The sequence below is a fragment of the Setaria italica genome, chromosome III (genome assembly GCF_000263155.2).
Source record: "Setaria italica strain Yugu1 chromosome III, Setaria_italica_v2.0, whole genome shotgun sequence".
NCBI classification, from domain to species: Eukaryota; Viridiplantae; Streptophyta; class Magnoliopsida; order Poales; family Poaceae; genus Setaria; species Setaria italica.
The window spans coordinates 2,633,568-2,650,123 of NC_028452.1; the positions used below are offsets into that span (position 1 = coordinate 2,633,568).

At 46.5% G+C, this 16,556-nt stretch overlaps 3 protein-coding genes and 1 long non-coding RNA gene across 5 annotated transcripts in view; 1 reads left to right on the plus strand and 3 right to left on the minus strand.

Annotated features, from left to right (window-relative positions):
• LOC101761987 (UPF0014 membrane protein STAR2) overlaps window positions 1-412 on the minus strand; it is a 3,371-nt gene extending 2,959 nt beyond the window's left edge. The window contains exon 1 of one of the 2 annotated variants that reach the window (XM_022825029.1): window positions 22-412. In XM_022825029.1, the coding sequence (XP_022680764.1) occupies window positions 22-282 (261 nt within the window). In that variant the 5' untranslated portion in view covers window positions 283-412. The remainder of the gene's footprint in view (window positions 1-21) is intronic. The other variant, XM_004960262.2, reaches the window with a different exon arrangement.
• Window positions 413-3,266: 2,854 nt separating this feature from the next.
• On the minus strand, window positions 3,267-7,018 carry LOC111256670 (elastin-like). The gene is made up of 2 exons (XM_022825017.1): window positions 6,087-7,018; window positions 3,267-3,390 (listed from the first exon to the last, which is right to left on the minus strand). The coding sequence occupies exons 1-2, from the start codon at window positions 6,740-6,742 to the stop codon at window positions 3,267-3,269; spliced, it is 780 nt and encodes a 259-aa protein (XP_022680752.1). The 5' UTR covers window positions 6,743-7,018.
• Window positions 7,019-9,518: 2,500 nt separating this feature from the next.
• Window positions 9,519-10,742, plus strand: LOC101762403 (glycine-rich protein A3). Its single transcript, XM_004960263.1, has 2 exons — window positions 9,519-9,974; window positions 10,062-10,742. The coding sequence occupies exons 1-2, from the start codon at window positions 9,605-9,607 to the stop codon at window positions 10,376-10,378; spliced, it is 687 nt and encodes a 228-aa protein (XP_004960320.1). The 5' UTR covers window positions 9,519-9,604; the 3' UTR covers window positions 10,379-10,742.
• Window positions 10,743-15,230: 4,488 nt separating this feature from the next.
• On the minus strand, window positions 15,231-16,166 carry LOC101768650. Its single transcript, XR_002676807.1, has 4 exons — window positions 16,088-16,166; window positions 15,841-16,006; window positions 15,647-15,725; window positions 15,231-15,517 (listed from the first exon to the last, which is right to left on the minus strand). It is a non-coding gene; the product is annotated as an uncharacterized LOC101768650 (long non-coding RNA).
• Between the last annotated feature and the right edge of the window lie 390 nt (window positions 16,167-16,556).

Genomic DNA, 16,556 nt, shown 5'->3' on the forward strand with positions numbered 1-16,556 from the left:
AGCAACGGATGAGTTGGTTACCATGAAGAGATATGCGAGGAGGATCCAGAGCGCGTTCTCCTGGGAGAAGATGAACTGGAGGACGAAGCCGACGACGGAGAGCTGAAGGAAGACGCGCGCGACGGCGAAGAGCATCTCGCGCTCGAGCCCCAGGCGCTGCGAGAAGCTGAGCGCCACGGCCACGGCGACCACGGCGGTGGCGGCCACCGGCTTGAGCATGCCCAGGAGGAAGTCACGCCAGAACCCCGGCACCTGCTCCAGCAACGCCGTCGCCTGCTCCATCGGTCGTCAGCTACAACGGGAGGGTTCCGATCGCCGCGATGCCTTTGGTCAACGCCAGTGAAATTAGTAGCTCGCCTGAAGTTCCACAGCAGAAATGTTTTTGTGCGGAGTGTGCGACCTTTCAGGGAATGGGCCGGGTGGCTAGTGGACTTTGAATTGAAAAGAAGAGAGCCTAGCAGGCTCGTTATATGAGATTTTTTATTTTTTTATTTTTTATTTTAGTATTTTGAAAAAATATATAGTCTAATAAAAAAATTTCAAATCTATACAAATACCGTCGTTTGAAACGGCAGAAGAGGTATTGTTGCAGGGGTGTATTGTTGCAGGCTACCGGCAGTTGAACGGCACTCTCAAAAAAACATAACTAATTCATATGAATTCGGACGGAGCTAAACAAAAATTATAACTAATTCATATGAACTCGGATGGAAATAAACTTTATATAAAAATTGTAGATCCTGACGAGATCTACAACTTTGTAGTTCAATTTTTTTCATTTGATCTACAACTTTGTGTTGATTATTTGAGTACAAAGATGACACCAAATGAAAATAGTTTGAACTACAAAGTTGTAAATATCATCGAGAGCTACAATTTTTATATAAAAGTTATCTCTATCCGAGTTCATATGAATTAGTTATAATTTTTTAAATGTGTGTTGCCCAGTTTCATATCTAAAATTTAAATTTTAGATCTGAAACTTGTGTGATTATTTGAACTAAGATGATACCAAAGGAAAAAATTTTGAACTAAAAATTGTATATCTCGTCAAGGTCTACAATTTTTATATAAAGTTTATCTCCATCCGAGTTTATATGAATTAGTTATGATTTTTTGAAAGTGTACCGCCAGTTTGCTTCCGCTGTTTCAAATGGCGCTATAGGTATAAATTTGCAATTTTTTTAGACCATATATTTTTGCAAAATAATAAAATAAAAAATAAAAAAACTCGTTATATGACCCGTTGCTTGTTCCATAGGCCCACCTAAAACAGGGTACAGGTTTTTTAGAAATCGACACATGGACCCAATGCATAGCAGTGTTATGCTAATTTTCTTCATCCAACGTTTGCACAAATATTGAAATTTAATTCATTATTATGGTTACATGCTAACCAAACATTTACTGCAACTAGTACCGCATCACTTGTTGATTTCGTACAACAATTTGTCTTAATTATCTTGTTGCAGCATTCATTTGGTGGCCAAAGCTTTAAACTTGTGGAAGTTTGCCCAAAAAAACACTTGGGGTATTGCCAATAATTGCACGGGGCTAAAATAATCTTGGGCTCACCGAAAATAGAAACGAGTGTGCAGAGAAAAACATAGCAATAAATTGGTAAGGAACATGAAAAATGAAAATCAATGTACAGTGCAACAAACTACATATATGGAGAATATGGTTTAGAAAAGAAGGGGCCGTGCATGGACTACCACTATTCATCTTTTCTCTAAGTATATATTTGGACAAATAGATGGGAATGAATGACATGTTTAAAGTACTTTTTTGATAAAAGAATCTAGCTAGTGATACTTTTGTCACTAAACTAAATACTTGAACAAATATTATGCTTAAACTAAATATTCGAACAAGTATTATGCTTGAAGTACCTTTTTGATAAAATAATCTAGTGATACTTTTGTCACTAAACTAAATATTCGAACAAATATTGATAGTTGATGTTTGAATAGTAAAACAAAAATTGTCAATTATTTAGGAAATAATGCTTAGGTTCTTTCTGATAAAAACTACCTATTCGGGTTCGAGTCTCCAACTCGGTACGATGCTAATTATTCTTTCAATGTGCTCGGCGAAAATGAGTCATCTTCTGTGGTGACTTCATCAACCTCAAGATCAAACAACTCTTTCTCTTGAAAAGATTCATAAAGGTAGAGTATGCGTGTTTCCGTTCTTCATATAGGAGTTGAGGTGGGACAGGGAGACGGATCCAGACTCATTTTGTGGGTCCAGACACTCAGGTCAAGGTCAAGCATAATCACATAGTCATATTCTTCTCCAGCGGCAGAGGAGAAAGATGATATCTTTATTTCATTATATGATGAGATTTGTGTTCGGTACGGACTATATTTTTTTGGCCGATCGTGCTTATTATCTTTTCTGGCATCTAATGCCGTTAGCACCAAACAAAAGATGCAATGATAATTAGCTCCACCAGTGACCCCGTTGTAATCTGAACTCTTTTGCAGTTACATTACGGTCCACTAAACCAAACTCCACCAGTGTGCGGATAGATGCGGCCGTAAGAAATTAAATTTCTCTTGTGCATCGACGCTAACACTGAGTACTGATATCGCAAAATAAAAAGTCTGTGAGTCGATGGGTGCTGTTGTTGTGCTTTGAATATTGGATTGCTAAACGAAAGATCATTAAATTTCCTTACAATATTAAGTAAAAAAACATACCAAACAGTTTTTTAAAAGAAATTTGCATATATAGGTGTAGGCATATTCGATACACAGGCAAGTCTCAAGTTGAAATTTGACCATTTTAAAGATAAAAATACAAATCTTAGATGCAATAGCACTGAATGAGATCAAAATTTATCTTTTTTTGCATCATTTTAATGGCAGGCAAATTTGATCTAACCCATGCTTCTTGAAGATAGATTTATTTTCTCACGTGGCAATCCAATACAATGACTTTGCCAATTATTTCGGATAGATACACGTTTCACATGACTAGAAATATTCCTTCTACAGGAACGATTCCTTCGCTAACAGATCTTGCAAAGGGGGGAAATATCTAACCCCAGCGACCCAGCAAGACTTGACCACAGCAGCTAGATAGGAAGAACCATAACGGTATCATTCGGTTGCAATCCGACAAGGGAACCCACTAAGAAAAAAGAAGCAACACCGTGATGCATCTCCTGCTACCTGTAAGCATTTCCTGTCCATATGAGAAACCTCTTTTTCCACAACAAACATTTCCAGACTATGTCATGTGTGAACTACGTAAGATAATTAGGGCCTGTTTGGTAGGGCTGTGGCTGTGGCTGAAACGGCTGCGGCTGTGGCTGCTCTGGTGAAACAGCTTCTCTGGTGAAGCTGAAGCCATTCTGAAAAGTGTTTGGCAAAACGGCTTCTCCTGTATTTTTAGGAATGGCTTTGATAAATCAAATGTCATAGATGCCCTTAACTATATGGATTTTTTTTAATAGATGAAAATAGATAATCACGGTTCATAAATAGATTACTAGCGAATGTCGCATCCAGGTTCAAAAAAATTCTCACGGTTCATCACGGTTCATCACGTTTCATAAATATTTTAATTGCTACTCCTGTATTTCTCTCAAAAAAATTCAGCTGATTTTTTTTTAATATTTGAATTCATCACGGTTCATAAATAATAGCTACCATCCTTACATAGCATGCAACCATATAAGCTAACTGACATACTCAAGATGATCTAGAAAGGAAGATTGCTCTAGCAAGATCATCTCGGAATTTATCCATGGTCCGATCATCTGTTTCCATGTTGGATGTATCTCCAGCATCTTGAGAGACATAGTGCTTCCTATATCTTGAAGGTATAGTGGGCATATAATCGGGATTCCGATCGCATTTGCGGAAATCCTTATCTTGTGTGTGGTTTTCACGAATGAAGTTATGGAGACACATGGTTGCGGCAACTATCATCATTTGCTTCTCCATTGGGTAACTCGGCATCTTGAGAAGGATTCTCCACTTCATTTTCCACACACCAAAAGAGCGCTCTACCACATTGCGAATACTTGAATGCAAATGGTTAAAATGTTCTTGCTCACCATTTGGAGCAGGACCTCTCCTCCAATCTGGCACATGATACCTTTCACCCTTGTATGGTGCCAAGTATCCAGGTCTATTTGGGTACCCGGCATCAACCATATAATACTTTCCTAAATACACATGTAAAAAAATGAAGGTTGTGAGCCACGCGCATTCATGTATAGACATGAGAAAAGATAAGGTAGGTGATCCGACATACCTAGAGGGGGGTGTGGAAAGGTAGAGTGATCATGTCGAAGTGCATGGAAGAGAACATTAGTATCATGCATAGACCCGGGCTGACCAATAGATGCATAAGTGAACCTCATGTCGAAATCAACAATACCAAGAACATTTTGTGTCGCTGAAATGTGAGTGCCATCCAAAGCTCCAATGCAATCTTTAAAGTGTGGCATCATCCTACGATCATTACTAATCCTAGGATGTGTAGTAGAGAAATTAGGGTCAATTGCTAATCCTAGGATGTGTAGTAGAGAAATTAGGGTCAATTGGCTTTATGTAGTCTGCACTCATAGCCACCATACATATCATTGAATATACCATGTACACCACTGGTAGAAGTACCATGCCCACACACAAGTAGGAAAATAGCCAATGATTCCATAGAACTCATATGAAGAGATGATTTTAGTCCATAGCTACCCACTAACAGATCATGCAACTTGTAAAATAGAGATGCATTCATTCGGATCATGCAACTTGTAAAATAGAGATGCATTCATTCGGAATTGCTTATGACTTTCACCTGGAGTGTTTAGCTTAAGATGAACAAGTTACTGGACCATAGTGGTGACCGACACATCAGGTTACCTAAAGTCCTAGGATTGCAGGTCATATGATGGTCTGTCACCAGTAAAAGAATGACAACTACCAATCAAATTTGAGACTGAAATTGTATAACAGTAAGTATAAAGAAATGCAAGTGAGATAACCATGAAAGTGAAAAAAAATGTGTACAAAAGAAAATAAATATGGCTGAACTACTATTTCTTTGCATAAGAAATTTGTTTAGTCTTGGATAAGTCTTATCAGGATCAAACCTCCAGAATCAATCTGTAACATTTGGCCCAAGAATGCAGAAACCACTTAAGAACAAAACAATCATGCAACCTTGGAAAGATTTTCGTCAAAATCATTTCCCGCTTCATCCATGAGTACAGATAAAAAATTTATCACTTGGATTGAAAAATACATCAAAACAGCAGAGAAGTCATGAAACTGAACATTGAGAAGGCACATTCCCCTACTTCCCCTACTCCTGATGGGGAACAAGTCTTCAACTTCTGACTAGAACTTCTCTGGCTCTCAAACCCCACGACAAGCCACGCACCTTCAACATAAGAGTGGATGATAGACACCGTACCACGCACCTTCAATTAGCTGGGAAATAACAATGCACAGGTACTACTACATTGCTGTCTGCAAAAGCAATGATATGAAACATTGCGATATGCTAATGATCTACTAATATGCTATGATATGAAGTAATATACATATATGATATATCATATATGGAACATTTGCGAGGAGCCATTTTTGACTCTTAGACATTTATTAAACCAGGATGCAAATGAGTGAAAGTGGTCACACAGAAGATTGGCATGTCGCCTGTCACTCTAGTGTATCTTGTTATCTAGCTACATGCATATTGCTTAGGGCATATGACTGAAGGATAATAATATACCACAAGGACTGAAGGATGCTGAATCCAAGAATGGGCATGCAGTTCCCTAAAGAAAACACATTTCATGACCATGCAAGGCAATGGCCAGCAGCTGATGCATGCCTGGCACCCCAGATAGCAAGCAAAACTTTAAAAATCCAAATACACACCACAGTTCACAACAAAATGTCCCAGATAGCAAATGCGTCACGCATGTTCTTCTTTCTAAGGACAACAGCAAGACAATGGCTTGAGCTCAAACACAACAGCAATCACAATGGCTTCAACAATCACAACAGCAATCACAATGGCTCAAACAAGGAAATCACTTTAATTGGATCATATGTTCTTACCTTGGATCGGTGAGGTCGACGTCCACAGATGCAGGAGCAGTAGCTGTCCTAGCCGCCGGTGGTGGCCTAGGTGCGCGGGTACCTCGCCGACGAGTTGAGGAGCTCCGAACTGGACCAGAGGTGACCCGAACCGGCAGCCGCTCGTCATTGCCTCCAACCTCCTGTGAAGCTGTCTCCTGTTGAGGATCGGCACGGAGCCAATCCGGCCCTAGAGCCGCCGCCGCTGCTCCGGCCCACCACTCCGGCCATCCTCCGGGCATGGCGGCGTTGGGGATGCCGGAGGCCTGGGAAGCTGATGGCCCCGCGCTGGGGACGCCGGGCCATGCGCCGGGGATGCCGGGCCACGCGCCGGCGGCCAGGCCCGCCGCGGCTGGGATGGCCGGTTGCTGCGCCGGTGGCTGGCCCGCCGCGGTTGCTGCGCCTCCAGGCCATGCGCCCGCCACCATGCCGGGAGGCACTCCCGCGGCGGCCAGGAGGGCACCCAGGGGACCCGTCGGCGGGCCTCCCGGCCACAAGAACGGGGCGCCGCCAGCCCCTCCGCCGGACACATACGGCGCGCCGTTGGACCCTCCGCTTGGCGCATCTTGGAGCCCACCACCGGATCTACCCCTTTCGACCGCCGGATCCAAGTTTCCCGCCGCCGGAGGAGGGTCCATGCCGGCCGCCGCCAGACCAGACCGGAGGAGGCGCTACCAGAAGAAGAGAAAGGAACGGTTCGCGAGAGGAAGAAAGGAAAAGGAGGCGGTGGCAATTCGGTGTAATTTTGCCGAAGTCGAAGGGTAATTTGGTAACATGGGGGGCGCGGATGGAGGGGAAGCCGCGGGGAGCTGGTTTTTTGGGCTTCTCCTCCCCAGTACAAATTGGAAAACGGCTTCACGGGTGCTTCGCGAGAGAAGCCGTTTTTTGGAAGGGCGTTTGGTACGGCTTCTCCAGAAGCCGCTCGAGAAGCCGTCCAATAAGCCCTACCAAACAGGCCCTTAATATGTACGTGCAAATGTATGCTGAGAATGAATGTGAGGTGCTTGCTACTAATTACTATTTACTACTATTTGTTGGCACTTTGTTTTGCATATCTCTGCATACAGCTATACTCCCTCCGTCCTACAGGACGGAGGGAGTACGAGCCAAGACTATAATAGTGAATGGTTGAGTGCGTAATGAAGAATTCCGTTATTTTATCTTATGACCCCACATGATACTTGGGTTAGATGGACACTTGTATCCAATCCGGATAGTATCGACTCCAGCTGCGCAACGATATTATTTAATCCGAATATTTTTACTTGTTGCCTTGAGTAGCCATGCTTATTCACGGGTATTATATACATTTCTTTTAAAAGAAAATTTGGATCCCACGGACACGTTAGCCGAATGGTATATGTCACTTGTTGCCTTGAGGAGTGATGCCTCCTCACGTGTATCATATCTACACGTTTGCAAATCGAATCCAGGAAGGGGTTAATCTTTGCGGAGCTCAACGCTACAAGAGTTTCCCGCCTCTTTAATTTAGTCCTTTTATAAGTGGTCTATAGTATTAGTAGTACCCAGTAGCATCTTTAGTGGATTGATCAACATTTTTCTTGGTATAATTATTTTACTTGTCCAGTAGCCTTGGCGATTGCCAACAATGACCTAGGGCGTGTTTGGTGGCCAATCTTAACCCGCCACGCCTCGTTTGCGGCGTTGCAAAAATGCAGCGTTAGGCCTCGGCGCCTCAAGTTCGGTGAGAAAATGAACTGTAGAAGCTGTGGCAGCTGCAACTTCGTTATCAACCAATCGCATCTGTCCTGTTTGTGGCGCCGGTGTAGTTTAGGTATGGTGGGTTTACTAAGAGCTAGTTAACCAACTATACTAGAAATATTCGCTAAAAAAAACTATACTAGAAATGTTACCCACTTATAAAAAAAAGCATGCATACGAACTTTGACATTTTAAAACCAAAGTACGCATTGTGTTGGTGAACAAAGTTGGTAACACTTGGCTTCATGCATGTTTCGATTGAGCATCAGGTGGAGTATTTGCTTTATTTTGTTACTGTTAGCTTTTCATGTTTCTGTTTGGTAGGACCCTCAACATATTTCTGGTTTAACATTGTGTCTAAGTGATGACTCGAGTCACAAGTTCTCAATTAGCCGGATTGTGAAGTTGGCGTATATCACTGATAGAAAATCTTTCATCGGTTGGTAATAGCAAGGGTTTCCATGCTAAAAAAATATTCTAAATTCCTAGAGGCTCCCCACGCACAACATCGCAAGTCACGTGATTTTTTATGTGAAATATGTGCGTGCGCGGTGCGTGAGATTCGAACCAGCAACCTCTTACCTCACGCGCAGCTTTATTACCATCTCACCTACACAACCCATCCAATTAAATAGGGGATGCTATCCTTTTGAATTCACCCGTGGGATCCTTTAGTCCCAATTAGCTCCACGGATCATGAAATTTAGATCTGGGATTAAAGTAAAATGACCGAGATTTTGTTAAGGAAGTGTATGAATTTCCGTTTGGCTCTGCTTCTTGGGAATGATGCGTGGTTTATTTTCATGGTCGACGTGATTCTTCCGTTTCCGGTGCAGGTCTTGGTGCTCTATTCATTGTCGTGGAATATATTCTAGTCTATCCATCCATTAATTATTGCAGGTGAAATAATCATAACACTTATCCGAGGCCGTGAGGCGTCTTCAATTGCACGCGCATCGATCAACCTACATCCCAGTGCCACAGTGCTGTGTTCATATACATGTAGGGGGTTCAGCGTGCAAACATATATGTGTTGTATTTCGAGAAAAAAGATCACAAACGTGATACAGAAACAGAGCAGCGGTTCTCCTTCCATATCTCATGATATACGATGAATCTGATCGAACAAAAAGTATGTACGCATAGTATGTGATGATACTAAACCATCTGTAGTGGTATATACGTTAAGTATGTGGTCATACATAGAGCATGTGGACATACTAATTTTTAAAATATACTATATGTTCTTGCGCTTTTATCTTATTGTGTATATAATGTTTGGTGCGAGATGCATGGAGAGGGAAAGAGATCCTGACCACTGACCCGTTTAGCTAATAAGAAGTCTTAAACACCATAATGTACTGCAACTTGTATAGTATGCGAAACATGCATACAAACTTTGACTTTGTAAATCAAAGATGTGCCCAGCTTGTGTGTTGATATGAACAAATAAGTTCATATCCTATCCATCCCCTGCATGCAAGGTGAATTCTTTACACTTGTCGTCTGAGTCCCTAGCACAAATCGAAGCCTATCCATACCATCCTCTCGAACTACGTACCTGATGAGCCGCTGCATGGGGGGCCCACAAGGCAGTCACGTTGGATTGCCCGGACCCGTTCGTTCCCGGCCTCGCTCCTCGATCGCCTATATATAGCTTGAGCTAGTCCGTCCTCCATGGCAGCGCGCGCACACAAGATCAGCAACTGCATGCAGCTACCTCCACCTTCTCCCTCGAAAGAAAGCCACTAGCACGATCGTCTCTCGATTGGCCAGAGATGCCTGATAGGGATTTCAACTTCCATCACATTGGGCACACCTACAACGGCCCACCTCCTGCCCAGCAGGGCAACAAGCATGAAGAAGCCCATCACCACCAACCGGTGGCGCACTACTCCGAATACTCAACGTACACCGCCGCCGCATACCCATACCGCCCTCCTCCGCCGGCATACCCACCTCGCAACAAGCCGCCGCCGGTGTATGGGTACCCTCAGCCGCCTCAGCCGGGCTGGGGCGGCGGCGGCGGCGGCTACTACTACCCGCCTTCCGATTACCCCCCTCCACAAGAGCCTTATCATGGATACCCTCCTCCTCCTCAGCCGGGCTGGGATGACTACCACGGCGGCGGCTATGCGCCACACCAAGGTAAGCTGTTCTCGTTCATCAGTTGTGCTATGGCGATGTGATCGATCCAGAGAGGCTAAACGGACTTAGTCCTTGATGCCATGCCAGGAGGAGGTCACTGGGGCCGGCACGGCTACGGAGGGCACGCGGGGTGGCTAGCAGCCGGAGCCGGAGCCGGAGCCGCCGCCGCCGCCGGGGCTGGAGTTTACGGCGCGTACCACCGCTTCCGCAAGCACCACGGGCATGGTGGGGATCAGTACGGTGGTGGTTACGGCCATGTCTATGGCCACCATGCTGGCAAGTTCACGCACGAACACCAGGGCAAGTTCAAGCACTATGCTCGCCACGACGGCAAGTTCAACAACAAGCACGCTGCGCAAGGCAAGTTCTCTGCCAAGTCCCCCGTCACGGTCCTGGACACATGAGAGCTCCAAGCTCTCACCCTGATGGAAGAGCCATATCGCCTTATAGTATAAATACTATCCATATATAAATAAACTTCCGATCCGTTACGATGGATCCTCTGACGCAGGAGGCTTGCTTCGCTTTCAGGACTGCCTCCATCGATCATGTTAGGAAATTAAAGCCTCTGCCTTTTGTGATATGGGTATTTTCTAGCTATTATGCTTAGCAGGGAGATGATCGTGAACTGCGTGTATGGTATGTTCGTGTACCACCCTAGAGGAGGTTTGTGCCCTAATGACCACATGGTTTGCTAATAAGCACAGAACTGAGTAACCTTGTGTTGGTATACTATGCATACGCACACTAGTGATGTGTTTACCTCAAGATCCTCTTTTCCCTTGTGATGAAATGATGCGGACTGTTACGGTGGAGTGCTTATAAATATATTTCTCAATGTACTATATTATTCGTCGAAAAAAAAATAACCGTGGGCCAACCATCACGTCAACACACCAGGCTGCAAGCCCATGCCACTCGCTAGGCCCAAATACAGGTAATTTAAATGGCAGGCTAAACTCACATTTGCTTGTCGGCGCATAAAACTGACGAGACCCTGAAAATGTTGGATTCATAGTCTCAATATAGCAACATCATGCATGCGAATATTCTTTCACCTTATCTTTCTGCTCTTTGAAGCACCGCGATCAACAAGCTTTCTCTATTTCACCTGCTGCTTCTGTAGAGCATAAAAAGCCGACTCTGCATGCATGGAAAGGAATTTGGCAGGTGTTTAAGGTGATAGTAGAAACATATACATTTCTTACAAATATTGGAACAGTAACATGTTAAAAAAAACTTGAATGAAATTACCACAGAAGATTCAAAAACATGTATCTTTTGCCAGATGAACCAAATTTTGGTGTGTGCATTGATATAGATATAAACAACATAACAAATTCAAATTGCAACAGAAATTTAAGACTAATCTGCTAGATAACCAGAGCTGACAGAGACTCTTTCTGCCAGCAGTAAGTATCTGAGAATTTAATGTCTTTTGCCTGGGCAGGCCAATGCGTGTAGATATAAATAACAATAAGCCCAATAGCTGAAAATGAACTAACCTGATGCTCCTCTATCACATGACTCAAGAAACTCTTTGAGAAGTTGTTGATAAAACTCAGAATCGTCAATAAGTTCAGGATCACCTTCTACAATGTGCCCCTAATAAGTTACAGCAAGAAGAAGAAATGAGGCCAGCAAATGCAATCCACATATATATCGTCTAACTGGATAAACAAAAACATTCTGATATCAAAGTTTATGGGTCATCTCAAAGGAAGAAATGAACTACAAACTGTAAAATTTCAGTAGTTTCAAGGAGACGCAGGTAGATTTTAATGAATTTCAAGAGAATAAGTAAAATTCTCAAACCTCAGCTGCTCCAGGTTCTCCAGCATCCTGAAATGTAAATGGCAAAAGTAACATGCTAATAGTTAACAAGGTGCGCAAATATGATCGGTGGTCATTTATGCTATGCATCAAAAATACCTCTCCGAAAACACTAACAGCAGATTTGGTCAAGTGCATCCTGTTAATCATTCGGCTTGGATCTCTCATGTAACCAGCAACTTGGTCACTTTGTTCTGTTCTCATACAAGGGGAAAGAGTAGAGGCTTTAGATCTAGACTTTTAAACAGTAAGAAAATACCCAAAGTAGCTAAATAAGTATTCAGGCAACCTGATTAAATGCGTGTAGCTTTCCTTTCAGTGCAGCAGCACCCGTCGTCACCTGTTTTTCTTTTCTTTTCAAGCACTGATGATTAATAATGCAAAGTTTACCTTGTCTGCAATCGCCGTACTTCTGACCACTCATCATTCTCTTCATTTCAAGCAGCAGGGATTTCTGACATCAAGTCAAGTATTTTTTTTAACGAACCGCACAAGATAGTGCGTGTTTCATTGATATAGCAGAAAAATACTACAGCCGTGGGAGGCCATAGGCAAGAAAAGGAAAAGAAAAGAAAAACAAAACAGACTCGCCCGGTTGGATTGGGACATCAACGCGGGTAACCACTCAACTCCAAACCGCCACACTAGACCAGATGGATTGGGACATCAACGCGGCCTCACCACTCCACTCACCATGGCGGCATCCACCAACATTCACACTCATGTATTCGCCGAAACCTCTAGGCGTGGCCCTGCATCAACAGGGAACCGATAGAAGCAGACTGCACCACACCGAGAAGGTCACCGCCATGCGGGACCCTCCATTGTAGTGCCGTTGCAGCACCACACTCCACCTGACAGAGTGATACCACCAAATTCGGACCTTTCGCAGGCTGCCTCGCAGTCGCCACCACGATAACACAATGCGTGGGGGGCTCGCCACATCCGCCATTAGACTCCACCTCGCTCTCGTCGCCTCAAAGAAACACCGCACGCGGGGGCCTTGCCACGCTCGCCACAGTACTCCACGTCACAGATCCGCTTCTTTTCTCGCCATCAGAGTGGTGAGCAATGTTGCCCCGCTCCACAAGATCTCCATCGATCAGCCAAGCAGCCGCCGCCACAGGTCAACTTCACCTCGTTACTTCACCCACGCAAAAGTCTCCACCGCCATGTCAGCAAGCCAGAGAAGTCACTTGCGCCGTCTTCCGACGATATACTGCACCGGGTAGCCCAGCCAAGCTGAGCAACCCGCCATGGTCCACTGCAAGCTTAGTTGTCCCACGATGCCGTAGCCGCAAGCGCCATCCTCCGACGTAGTCCCACGCCGCACTGACCGTTGCCAAGCAACGCCAGCCGCCACGGTCTGCTGCAAGCAACCAAGACTGACAACTATGTGACAATCCCTAGCCGCCACCATAACTGCGATCGCCTCCATGTGGCCTCAACAACACCCGTCCAGCTTACCACGCGGCGGAATTGCCGCCACCAGCTGCGGTCGCCCATGATCAATGGACTAGCAATGCCACAAACCGAGATGAGTCTCTAGAGATGACACCTTCAAGGAGGGCACGACGCCAATGGCGCCGCCATCGCTCGTCCAGGATCTGGACAGGATTTTCACCCAGAGGATCCCGTGTAGCATGGTTGTAGCTCAGACATGATAGCCCCAACGGGAAGAACGATGCCCTAGGGTGCCGCCGTCATCTCCACCAACAAGAACGCCAACGCGAGCTTTCACCTGAAGCATCCCAACCGCTCGCTGCACGCTCACGGCTCGGCACTCCCGAACCACAGTCACGGTAGCCCATCCGGGGCGGCTTTGCCGCCGCGCCTCCACACACCACGCCGTTGTACCCCCCACTCCTCGCACGCGGCCACCGTCACACCACCTCGCCATCACGCGTCGTCGGGCGTCTCCTCGAAGCATCGCCATCTTACGCACATGCCTCGCCACGTGAGCCCCCATCAGCGCCCAGCCGCCTCCGCAACTCCTCAGCTGAGGAGAGGTGGCCCGACGACGCCCGCAGCACCACCTCAGTGCCGCCAGTGCGCCCCTGACCAGGCGTCCCTACCGCGCCTCCATGGTGTCACTGGCACGCCTTGCACAGGCCACCTCGGCCGTGACACCACACCGCCACCGTTGAAGACACAGTAGCTGCCGTGTCACGCAGGCGGGAGAAGAGGAATCCGCGGCCACTGTTGCCGCTGGCCCCGAGCAGCTGCGTGCGCCAAACCTAGGTCTCGACCATGGTCCTTGCACCACGCTCGCTCCACGCTCCCCGCCAGCCTATCGCTCGCCCCACATTTGGCTGAGACAGCGCTGCCGCCGTGCAACCACACGCCGGACCGGCCGCCCTCCGTCCGCCGCCGCTGGCCGGTTCGCTCCTTCGATAGGCTGCGCGCCGTCGCGCACGCGCGGCCTCCGCTCCCTCAATCAGCTGCCGTTGTTCCTGCACGGGACCGCCGCCGCATCATCGACCCTCCTCCTCCCGCAGCCGCACTTGGCCACTGCCTCCGCGGCCTCCTAGATCCGCCTGGGCGAGCCGCCGTGGTCGCCGCATCTCCTTCCCCCACGCGGCGCGCTGCTGGGCCGGCCATCGCCTCCTCACCTCTGCGCCCGGGTCCAACCTCCGCCTCCCCAAGCCGCCACCTTGACCGTGGCAGCACTCGCCTAAGAGGCCTATGGCCGGCCGTCGCCCCCCGCGCCTCAGGGACCAGTCGCCTCGGGGGCCTGTCGCTGACCATCGCCCCCCGTCGGCGGTGGATCCGGCCTCAGGCACACCGGATCCGCACCCGCCGGTGCCGGATCCGGCCATCCTCGCCGGCGCCGCCACGGGCTGCCCATCCGACGACCGAGGCGGCCGCGCTCGCCTAGCCACGAAGGAGGGGAAAAAGGTCACCCCACCGCCGCCGTCATTGCGGGCCTCTCAGCCTTCCGGCGGCCGACTCGAGCGGCAGCGTGGCAAAGGGAAGGGAGAAGGGAGGGAGTGGGAGGTGGGGCGGCGTTCGCCCGCCTGTGTCGCCCACGCGGGGGTTCTTAGGCCTGGTTTGGTTCCGGTGACTTATTTTTAGCACCCGTCACATCGAATGATAAGCTACTAATTAGGAGTATTAAACGTAGACTATTTACAAAACCCATTACATAAGTGGAGGCTAAACGGCGAGACGAATCTATTAAGCCTAATTAGTCCATGATTTTGACAATGTGTTGCTACAGTAAACATTTGCTAATGATGGATTAATTAGGCTTAATTTAGCCTCCACTTATGTAATGGGTTTTGTAAATAGTCTATGTTTAATACTCCTAATTAGTATCTAAACATTCGATGTGACATGTGCTAAAAATAAGCAAAGGGAACCAAACGCTCCCTTAATGTTTCGCTATCAAGTCAAGTATTATGAACATATATAAATTGCATGCCACAGTTTTTACAGTACAACAAGACTGTTTGGAGAGTAGGAATACCATTGGCATCCTGATTAGTCTCCAGCAAAGCCTATAGGTAGTCTCAGAGAAATACAGTAAGAAATCCTTCAACCATATTGATCAAAAACCATAGCATTGAAGGAAATATAAGATATGCAACTAACAGAACCTCCTGCAGTTTCATCATGCTACCCAGAGTCTGCTTTGACGAATCGAACAAGTCCCTATAGGCTTGCTCTACCTCCTTATCGTGATTGCAAAACCTTGCCTTGATGAGCTCCTGCAAGAGATAACAATCAGAATAAATTTGAGCTTAGGATTCAACCTAGTGAAAATCCTGCATCAGAAAGGGGAGCGGTTATGGGGGAAAAACAAGGAGATGCTTGCTGCAGCAATCAGGGAGTGAGACCTGGGGCAACTTGCTTGTTAGAAGTGGAGAATGCTTTCTGCAGCAAGAATCCCATCTCCAGAGTCTTGTCCCATATCGCCTTCAGGAACATAGCTCGAAAGGTGAGAATTTTAAAAGCAAATATATCTAGTACACTGACGCAACGCTGTCGAGTTAACAAGGAAAGCAAAGGAAGGTAGAAGGTGGCTCCGCACCTTCTGTTGTTTACCGCGCGCCCTCTCAAGGCATCCTCCTCCCTGTGCTGGTTCATCATCTTCAAGCTCTCTCTACACACGGGGCGAGCTTCAGTTCAAGAATGCCCAAATATTTTTTGGGTCCCCTTGGCTAGGTTGATCTCGACCCCTACAACGAACTGATTAACTGAACCAGGGGATAGGGTTTTGAGTGTTCGATTTCGCACAGCAGGAAGGGAAGGGAAGGAAACGTAATAGGCGGGCAGACCTGTCGGATGCTCGTCGGCTCGTCGCCGGCGAAGACCTGGCCAAGGTGACGGCTCGCCCTGTCGCCGCCGTTAGGAAAGAAAGGCCGAGGGTGGTGAGGAGCGAGAAAGGCGGGCCTTCATCCTGGGCCGGAAGGCCTGGGCGACTATGCTCGCGCAGTCGGGTGGGCCGATGGAGTGAATCGGCCCAATGACAATTTGATTATGAAATTTAAATCTAAAGGAATAATATTTAGGAGGTTAAGTGGATAAAGTGTATTTTTAAGGGTAGTAAAATGATTTTTCACCCTACTTAATAACTTTTGAACCGTCGTCAGTTTGAGCGGCGACACTGTCACACCTTCATCACCAAATCTCAAGTATTTTAGGTTCAGAAGCATCGCGGTTTGTTCATCATAAAATCTTAAGTGATCAAAACATCTTCATTTTATCCGTATCTACATGGTGTGTCCAGAATAATAAACTAGTTCT